This window comes from Rasamsonia emersonii (assembly GCF_000968595.1).
Source record: "Rasamsonia emersonii CBS 393.64 chromosome Unknown ctg1118621760185, whole genome shotgun sequence".
Taxonomy (NCBI): domain Eukaryota; kingdom Fungi; phylum Ascomycota; class Eurotiomycetes; order Eurotiales; family Trichocomaceae; genus Rasamsonia; species Rasamsonia emersonii.
In genome coordinates, this window is record NW_013563152.1 from 24,720 (window position 1) to 34,153 (window position 9,434).

Consider the following 9,434-nt stretch of genomic DNA (forward strand, 5'->3'; position numbering starts at 1 on the left):
GAGCATCGTCGAAGACACGCTCAACTTTGAGACCTCATGAGGGGGGATATGCCTCGATCGCTTTTTCCATCAAGTATCTTCATGGGTTTTGGAGGCAGTTGCCAACTTGTAGGGTTGTTGATGCCACGTGATGGAAGTCGCACGTGGTGGGAGATCCACAACAACCATGTGCATTCACGGGCAGCTGGCAGCCACGTGGTGGGAGACCCGCTTGTTACTGAAAAGGAAATTAGCATGTTCCAGCGAGGGTGATCGTCATGACGACATGGTACTTAACTGCTGTACACGAACAAGGTCCCAGCCGCCTAGATACAAGCGTGGCATGGTCACCTGGCAAACATGTCTGGAGGGTTGGGATGACCAGGCATGGATGTGAGGCTTCCACTCTTGACAGAGAGGATGGTCAGCCAGCCAGTATCAATGGAGGAGCATAAGCATAAAGGGAAGAGTAGACATACCAGAAGATGGAGTGCTTTCCTGAAGCACAGATGTCTTCTGCTGTCAAGGGAGCGACAAGAAGAAGATGCAGTGCACAAGCTGAAGTACTTCAAGCACAGCTGTCTCTTGCTGTGCAAGGGAAGACAAGAGTAAAGAGTAGAGGGTATGATAAAGAATGCAGCATGCAAGACACCTTGTGTGATATATCATACAGTATAGTGAGCATGTATATAGGAGGTGTGATGTGGTGCGGTTGGTATATAGAGAAGAGTAGTGAGAGATGAGGTATATGGAAGAAGAAAAAGAATCAGAAAGGATCGAGGGGGGAGAGGAGCTGTATTTATAGACGGCTGGGAGATCTATGTGAGGCCTCGCTAAGCTAAGCGAGAAGTCGTCACTGCTCACATGGGAGGTCGTCCCTGTTCTCCTGGATTTAAAGTCTCGGCGTGAATTCAAAGGATGCTACAGTATCCTTAAACAGAAATGCTACAGGATTTAAATATCCACGGCTACAGACAGAGACAATATCCTAAAACGGCAACCGCTACAGAATCATTCATGGCCAGACGGAACAAGCCAATGGGAAGACTACATGTGGTGACGAACCAGCATCATCGGTGGCTACCGGGTACCATACAAAGAGGCCGGACAGTGACGATGAGAAACGGCACAAGCCGGTAGAAAGACTACATGTAGTGACGATCCAGCACCGTTCAGTGACGACTGCAGTGACGGAAGACAGCCGGCTCGAGGATAGCTTCGAGGGAGCCGGCTTCGATGAGCTCTGCAATCAGCCCGAGATTAGGCCAGTGGATGGTAGCTAGATGACTACGAATTCAGCCGAAGGCGTTCTTGTAGTGTACGTAGACAGTAGACGACTATCGGAAAGAAGCTTGTCTATATACTCGTAATTTATGCTGGCTTGCTCTGTATCAACAGAAGATATGCTCATTACTTCCAGAGGATAGACTAGACAGCCAGCTTCTCCATAGCCTCCCTCGCATCTTCGCCCACAGACACCTTGTCAGCATCTTTGCCTTCAACAGAGCCATCCGGTTGCGCCGTTACCGGGCCCTTGCCGCCCGGGTAGCGAGAGCCCTTGTCCTTGGGCTTCTTCTTCTTCTTCTCTGGCTCCGGAGGCGGCGGGTAGGCCTTCTTCTCTACCTCCTGCCACTCTTTGGAAGCCTGGAACTCCTCCTGGATCGGAGCCAGAAGGTTGTTGAGAGCTTCCGTCACAGCGGCCTTGAGAAGTTGTGGGGTGAGCTAGATAGTGTGTCAGTAAGCATGGAACAAGGAGATAACCGCATAATTGAGCCCGAAAGATTCAGTACTTACTTTATCTTCTCGGTAGTCTGCCTTCAGGTCTTCGATATTCGAATACTTCAATGGCTCCTCGCCCTCTTTCCGGTTGACCACAAACTCGCCTGTGCCGTCATCCCTGCTCAGTGCGCTGACGGGCAAGAGCACATATTCGACGAAGCTGATGATGCCGTTGCCCTCCACCTCTCTGGGGGCGGCAAAGGCCTTCTTTATCTTCCGTTTCACCGCGTCCGCATTGTCGAGAATGTCGATCTTCGAATCCGGGTCCGAAGAGGACATCTTCCCTCCTGCCAGACCGGGGACCATCGGGTTCATCAAGTGAGCCCGCTCTTTGTATCCGATTCGGGGCAGCGTCTCCTGGGCAAGGGTGAAAATCTTGCGCTGGTCAACACCGCCGAACTGTGCATCAACACCCAAATGCTCCTCGTCCAAGGCCTGCATGAGAGGGTATATCAACCCCGACAGGGGAGCATTTTCCACCTGCTTAACGACTTCAGCACCGGCTTTCTTAGCGTCGTGTTCCGTCACCATGCTGCTCAGCCGGAAGATGTCCATGGTGTATTCCTTGGACAATTGGTAGGAGCTGCCGAGGACGAATTCCAGCTTGTCAATGGGCACATTGAGTGCCTTTAGTAAGGAGGTCACGACAAAGCGGTAGTACTCGGCGCGGTAGTTCACGAGCTCGATAGGCGCTTTGAGGTTGTCGAGGAAGGCGTGGATATCTGCCAGCAGGATCTTGACACGGCATCCGGCACGCAGGAAATGCGCCAGCTTTACCATGGGGACAAAGTAACCGCAGTGAGGACGTCCAGTTGTTGCCGTACCTAACAGTACCAAGAATTAATCATCAGCTAATGCTATTCCATAGAGCGAACCTGCGGTGTGATTTTTTTTTTGCTCCGATGATGTAACAACCGACGGAGAGGGATCCTACTCACCCCAGTAGATAACCAGGGGCCTATTCTGCTTGATGATGACATCTTCCAGGATCTCCGGCTTCAAAACCTCCTGCAGCTGGGACGTGATCAGGTCCAGCTTCTCCTGGGGACTGAGTTCACGGGCCATGGTGACGGACTGCGGGGTAATCGGGCAACACGTGCGATCGGAGAGCAATCCACCGGACTCAAGCCGCGGTCCTGGAAGATAACCTCAAAGCCAAGTAAAGATTTAACCTCAATTGGTCCCGCCGGACAGAGTGGAAGAGAGCTCAGGCGGCCTGCAGGAAAGAGGATTGTCTTCTGACTCAGTGGTTGTGTTGGCGGGGGATTTTCGCAACATTCTGCCGCTGCCGCCTCACCGCCTTGACTGCCACAGGTTGCAGAGTCCATAACAGCCACAGATACAAATTACGGAGTAGACTCGATTCTAATCATAATTCTGTACACGAGAGAGATCTCCTGGGAGGAGACCTTACAGCATGATTGAGCATAGCATCGATCTACCACTGCTTGAACTGTCATGCGGCGTCACTTGGGCTCGATTGGCGGGTCAGAAAGTGGTGCACGAGGGATATATATAAATCGTAGTAATTCGAGAAAGCAAAATCGATGCAACCAAGCGTATCATCCTATGGATTACTACCCTAGCGGACCAAAATTCGAATTCGCATCTTAAATCTTCGTTGCAATCGCTGCATATAAAGATTCCATCCTAGAAAAAAAAAAGAGAAAAAAAAAATTAACTGGGAAGAACATGTGAAGCATCCAACAGCAGACGTCTGCTAGGGACAATCAAGAAATCAACATTTGGCCGATGGATCTCAGGCTTTCCAGCAGCTGTCGGCTGAACCAGATTCTAGACGCTTCGAGGCTCAATCATCCTGCATCAAACCATTCATAAACGTAAGGAGCACTTTAAATCCTGTCTTCCGTCGGCTGATTTTTAGCTGTACGAGTACATGTACTCCAGTAAGGACTGCAACCAGGCTAGCGGTAGGGGAGTACGGAGTAGAGATCTGCTAAATCGATAAAGTGGCTAGACAGACCAGGCCAATGACGGAGTGAAACATGGCTGTCCTTGCGTGGGAGTGCAGTATTTAGAAAAAAAAAGGGAAAAGATGAGGCTGGAGCGTGGCGCTGCGGCTAGGGCCCCACGTGATCCGCCCACCTTTCCTGCCTCCCGATTTTTGCAGCCGTCCAGCCAATCAGCTGCGGGCGGCCCTTCGCCTAGCCGCCGCCTAAGCAAAGGCGCCGGCAGGGGAGTTGAATTATCTTCAATTATTGAACGCCAGGCTCATCGTCAGCTCGTCCAGGGCAACGTAATCCCTGGCCAGCAGACTGCGTGTCTGCTGTGGCAGGATGCAGCCATCCAATGAGAAAAGAGAAGTGTGCGACTAGAGCGATCTGGTCAGGTTTCACCGGTTGATCGTCTCCGGTGGAAGAGCCTAATCTTGGCTCTAGATTAGGTACTGACTACACTACATGTACTGTACGCTGCCAGGCGGTCAGCCGGTGGATCCTCGATAAGCCTCTATCGATAAAGAGGTGGTTGGGGTGGTTGTGCTGGTGAAGCTGGTCGATATAAACCATCCCAGCTCGCTAGCAGCATGATGGTGCTCGATTCACTCGGCAATTTCATCGTGACTCAGTCCAGGACTGAGCAGACTGACTGAAGGTCTTGGAAATATTCTTTTTTTTCCGGAGCTCATTGCCATTGTCTGCGATTTACGGTGTATATTCTTGGGCGACAGCGGTGCTTGCAGAGGCGAACGGCCTCCCTCACCTGACCTTTCTCTCCGACTTCTTCCCTCCACGCAAGATGCGATTCTCTGCAGCTGCTCTCCTCTCGTCTGTGCCACTCATTGCGGCTCAAACCTACACGAACTGCAATCCGCTGCATACCTGTAAGTTGCTCAATTGACCTTCCATTGCCTCTTCCAGGCGAAGTCGGTACTGACTGCTCCCAGCTTGTCCTCCAGATCCCGCGCTGGGAAAGTCGGCCAGCTTCGACTTCACCAAAGGCGCCTCGGACCAGTGGACGCCCAGCGGTGGCACTCCCACGTACGACAGCAGCAAAGGCGCCGCGTTCACCATTGCCAAGCAGGGCGATGCGCCGCTGATCACCTCGAAATTCTACATCATGTTCGGCCACGTCGAGTACGTGATCCAGGCCGCTCCGGGCACGGGCATTGTCAGCAGCGCCGTCCTGCAGTCGGACGACCTGGACGAGATCGACTGGGAATGGCTGGGCGGCGACGACAGCAGCGTGCAGACCAACTACTTTGGCAAGGGCGACACCAGCACCTACAACCGCGCCGCGACGTACTCGGCCCCAAACAACCACGATGGCTTCCACACGTACGCCATCGACTGGACGGCCGACCATATCGTGTGGCAGATTGACGGCACGACGGTGCGCACCCTCACTCCCGAGACGGCGGACACCAACCAGTACCCGCAGACGCCCATGATGATCAAGGTTGGCATCTGGGCGGGCGGTGATCCCAGCAACCCGCAAGGAACCATCCGTAAGTTTCCCCGTTTTCCTGTCTGGTGGTCTTCCCAGCTGACAACTGCAGAATGGGCTGGCGGTGTGACGCAGTACGACCAAGGTCCGTTCACCATGTACGTCAAGTCGATCTCGGTGACGGACTACTCGACGGGCTCGCAGTACAAATACACTGATGAGAGCGGCACCTGGGAGTCGATTGAGGCCGTTGGCGGCAAGGTGAACGGGAACAGCGGCGCGGCCGTGTCGGTGGCCACGTCGGCTCCAGCGGTCACGGCCACTCCGGACAGCTCGCAGCCCATTCCTTGGAGCGGCACGCATCGGGAGACGTCCAGTTTCTCGACTCCCAGTATCTGGCCCTGGGTGCCGGCCGCCTCCTCCTCGTTGACGGACACGATCCCGAGCGGTTGGCCCAGTGCATCGCCGCCCAGTGCGGTCTCTGTGAGTAGGGATTCCCTGGTAGTTTTTTTTTTGTCTCGTGAATGAGGACTGACCGGCTGTCTTTTCTTACAGACAACCTCCCCATCTATTACCTCGTCTTCTTCCTCCTCGTCGGGTTCCTCTTCCCCCTCTGGCGGTGAGACGGCCGTCAGCTCACCCTCACAAACCACCGCCCCGTCCAGGTCAGGCCAGACGACGCTGGTGACTTCGGTGACCACCGCTTCTCCGCAGGCATCAGGCTCGACGTCTGCGACGACGTCTGTCCCTCCGGCGCCCGCTAAGAGTGCGGCAGCGAGCCGGCTCGAGGCTGCGCGGGCTGCCGCTCTGTGCGCAGTCCTCGGAAGCGCATTCCGTCTGTTGATTTGAGGTTGAACTCAGACGGCAGACGGACACTCTCTGGCATGGATGGCGTTTGGATTGGACGGGTTGGATTCTAATTAAGACGGTTCCGAGCGAGCAACGACTGGCTGGGAACTGGTTTCTTTTCTTGCATCTATGATTTGCATTGCACATAGACTTCTTTTCTCTTTTCTTTCTAACAGCATGGATCGGCGTTATGATGTGATACGGAATGTTCGACACGACCAGCTGCATGATATGATCGGATGGGTTGATTCCTCTTTTGCATGGTTTATGTGCATATGATCGCTGCATGTGTTGTATAGAGTAATGGCATAGAGATCGGAATTGACTGAATCAAATCAGAGCAGATCGTTCTGTACGCGCATACCTCAGCAACACGTCATGTGTGAGCGACTAAGGTTCTCGGGAGCTGCCGGATCGAACATCATTTCACCCAGCTGCCTTCGACGTGGACAATGCCAGTTCCATGCTTTCCACAGAGGACCAAATCTCGAAATGATGACGAGAATACTCCATCACCTACGCCCGCTCCGCCGTGCAGTCCCCGTCATAACCTCTGCAGCGGACACGACCAACCAACTCGCATACTCAGGTGGAAGTATTCCTCCTCCTAGCCTAAAACAATTGACAGCTTGAACATCGCCAATTCATTCAGTCTAATCAAAAAAGCAAAGCAGACACGGTAAACACACACATTGACCTTGCCTGAACTGGCCTAAACCGCTGAACTAACCGACTCACCATCCAACGCAGGCAACATGGATGTCCCCACCAAGATCACATCCAAAGTCTACCTCATCCGCCACGGCGAGACGGACTGGTCCAAGGCCGGCAAGCACACGTCGCGGGCAGAGGTGCCGCTGTCCAAGACGGGCGAAGAGCAGGTCATCAAGGCGCGCGACCACTTTATCGGCGAGGGGAAGCTGATCGATCCGGCGGATATCAGTCGGATGTAGGCCCGTCCTTCATTTCTCGTGTAGCGATTGCTACTTGTCTAACTAATTCATTGGGTGATTTAGTTACTGCTCCCCCCGAGGCCGGGCACGCCGGACATGCGAACTGCTCAACCTGGGCCATCACGGGCGTCTGCTCTGGGAGGAAGAAACGCCCGAGACGCCCGGACGCACCAACCTGCAGACCAAGGTCGGCACGCCGGTGCTGGTCACGGAGCGGCTGAGGGAGTGGGACTATGGCGACTACGAGGGGATGACGATCAGCGAGGTGCACGAGCTGCGCAAGACGCGGGGGCTGGACAAGGACCGGGAGAACGATGGCAAGACGTGGAATATCTGGGTGGATGGATGTGAGGGGGGAGAGTATGCCACCGTCTCCGTTTCTGTCTCTTGACATATACTCTCTAAGGTGGTGGTGTTCTGACGACTCGATCTAGATCCCCGCAGCAGGTATCGGACCGTCTCGACAGTCTGATCAAGGAGATCCTGAAGTTCATGGAGACGGCTGGACCGACGCCCGGCGGCAAGACGATTCCGCGGCCCAAGAACATCATCTGCATTGCGCACGGACACATCCTGGCCTCGATGGCGCTGCGATGGGCGCAGCAGCCGTTGAAGAACGGTATGCGGTTGCTGATGGAGACGGCGGGTGTGGCTGTATTGGGGTGGGTATAGTAGTCAAAAAGTTTTTGAATGCATACTGACGAGAATAGTTTCGAGCATGACGATATTCGCGAGCCGGGCATTATCCTGGGACGGCGGGCAGGGCTGTAGACAATCCAACGCTAATCTACAATTTAACCGGCTTAGAATTGAGTTGCGAAATAAAAACTTAGAATACTTAGAATGGAACTGAACGTTGAAGACTATCGAGATAGAATGAATGGAATCATTCAGCATGCATCTGCTTTATCACAGTCAAAACTACTAAAATACCTACGCATGTACAGTATATGTATGTACATACATACCCGTAATTCCTACCCATACATCGCCACATTCCACCCCACATCGCGATGATAACTCGGCAGGAAGAACGACCTGTCCGTCTTGACCTTGTCAGGCGGCTGCAGCGACTTGGTGTCCACGGGGGGAGTCTGGCTGATGCGGTGGGTGAGGTCGCGATGTTCGACGACGCCGATGTCTTTTCTGGTGTCGTCAGTAGAAGCTCTAAAAAAAAATGAGAAGGCGGAAATTGTTCTGAGGAAAGGAATGAGATACGAACAGTGAGTCTTTATGCGGGGGATTGCCCTCATTGTAGACGATCGTCTTCCATGCTTCGTGGCAGTCGTTGATGAGGGAGATGGCGAATCTAGAAAATCATCATTAATAAACAAACAATTTCCATTTTCTTTTTCCCCAATTGGGAAATCCAGGGAAATCAACATACTCCTCCCCCCTAACCTCTCCACCCAAAGCAACGCTATTCTCAGGCTTCCCCTCCGGAACCTTATACACACTGAACCAGTACTTCATCGAGTCCAGAAAACCCGGCATGTGGCGGTCAACGTCGGCAATGTGCTCGAGTTTCTCGGCCAGCGGATCCGTGACGTCGATGGCGATCACCTTCCAGTCCGTCTCGCCCTGGTCGAGGATGGCGAGGGCGCCGAGAACCTTGACGGGCTTGACTTGCCCCGTGAAGCCGACGTCGCGGCCGATTTCGCATACGTCGAGGGGGTCGTCGTCGCCGGGGGCTTGGGTGTCGGGGTCGATGTGGGAGGGGTCTTCCCATGTCTGTAGATACATACATAAAAAAAATATCCAAGAAGATAGTGCTTAAGCAGGGGCTTATATACCTGCGGAAAAGCACCATAGTTCCACGCATACCCCTTATAGGGAAAGATATTCGGGACATAGCGCAGTTGACCCTTTTTAACATCCTGCTTGATGGGGGTGAGGAATTCGTCTTTTGCGATCTGGAAAGCACCCCACAATTCGTCAGATATATACAATATACACACAGGTACCTGTTGATGTAGTTGATGTGTGTTGGGGGTTCGCACCTCCATCTTCGCATTCCCAAACCGAGGAATCTCCACCACCATGTTCACTACCTGCCCCGCTTTGCCGCCGTCTGTGTATAACGGCACGTCGTGCCAGGGGGAGACGAGTTCGTGGTTTTGGTCGCCTTCGAGGTAGATGCGGAAGTCGGTAGTCCAGGGCTGGCCGGCGACGCGGGGGTGGTAATCAGCAGTAGCCATGGCGGATACGATGGGATAGAAGGAAATATCTTATCTGGATTATATATAGCACAGTATAAAAATAGGATTTATATTCTATGAATATCTATATAGATACAGCTTGTCGTTATCGTACATAGACCAGGGATAATACCTTTCTAACGGATGAAAGAAGGCATTACAGCGAATGACGTATGTACTGTATATAGTACGGCTCTATAGTAGAGTAGCTATTTGCACGCATATAATCCAAGAGATGGATGAAGCAAGTTAAAATATTGCTTTCGCCCCG

General features: G+C 53.0%; 4 protein-coding genes across 4 annotated transcripts; 2 read left to right on the plus strand and 2 right to left on the minus strand.

Moving 5' to 3' along the window:
- Positions 1-1,407: 1,407 nt before the first annotated feature.
- T310_4870 (Tyrosine--tRNA ligase) lies at positions 1,408-2,823 on the minus strand (the record flags this gene model as incomplete). The annotated part of the gene is made up of 3 exons (XM_013472261.1): positions 1,408-1,701; positions 1,774-2,582; positions 2,697-2,823. The coding sequence occupies 3 exons, from the start codon at positions 2,821-2,823 to the stop codon at positions 1,408-1,410; spliced, it is 1,230 nt and encodes a 409-aa protein (XP_013327715.1).
- A 1,692-nt stretch (positions 2,824-4,515) lies between these two features.
- On the plus strand, positions 4,516-6,012 carry T310_4871 (cell wall glucanosyltransferase; the record flags this gene model as incomplete). Its single annotated transcript, XM_013472262.1, has 4 exons — positions 4,516-4,600; positions 4,664-5,224; positions 5,276-5,646; positions 5,719-6,012. The coding sequence occupies 4 exons, from the start codon at positions 4,516-4,518 to the stop codon at positions 6,010-6,012; spliced, it is 1,311 nt and encodes a 436-aa protein (XP_013327716.1).
- Positions 6,013-6,767: 755 nt separating this feature from the next.
- On the plus strand, positions 6,768-7,736 carry T310_4872 (Phosphoglycerate mutase family protein; the record flags this gene model as incomplete). The annotated part of the gene is made up of 4 exons (XM_013472263.1): positions 6,768-6,961; positions 7,029-7,312; positions 7,413-7,584; positions 7,676-7,736. The coding sequence occupies 4 exons, from the start codon at positions 6,768-6,770 to the stop codon at positions 7,734-7,736; spliced, it is 711 nt and encodes a 236-aa protein (XP_013327717.1).
- Positions 7,737-7,942: 206 nt separating this feature from the next.
- On the minus strand, positions 7,943-9,163 carry T310_4873 (uncharacterized protein; the record flags this gene model as incomplete). Its single annotated transcript, XM_013472264.1, has 5 exons — positions 7,943-8,111; positions 8,188-8,274; positions 8,353-8,696; positions 8,759-8,878; positions 8,966-9,163. The coding sequence occupies 5 exons, from the start codon at positions 9,161-9,163 to the stop codon at positions 7,943-7,945; spliced, it is 918 nt and encodes a 305-aa protein (XP_013327718.1).
- Between the last annotated feature and the right edge of the window lie 271 nt (positions 9,164-9,434).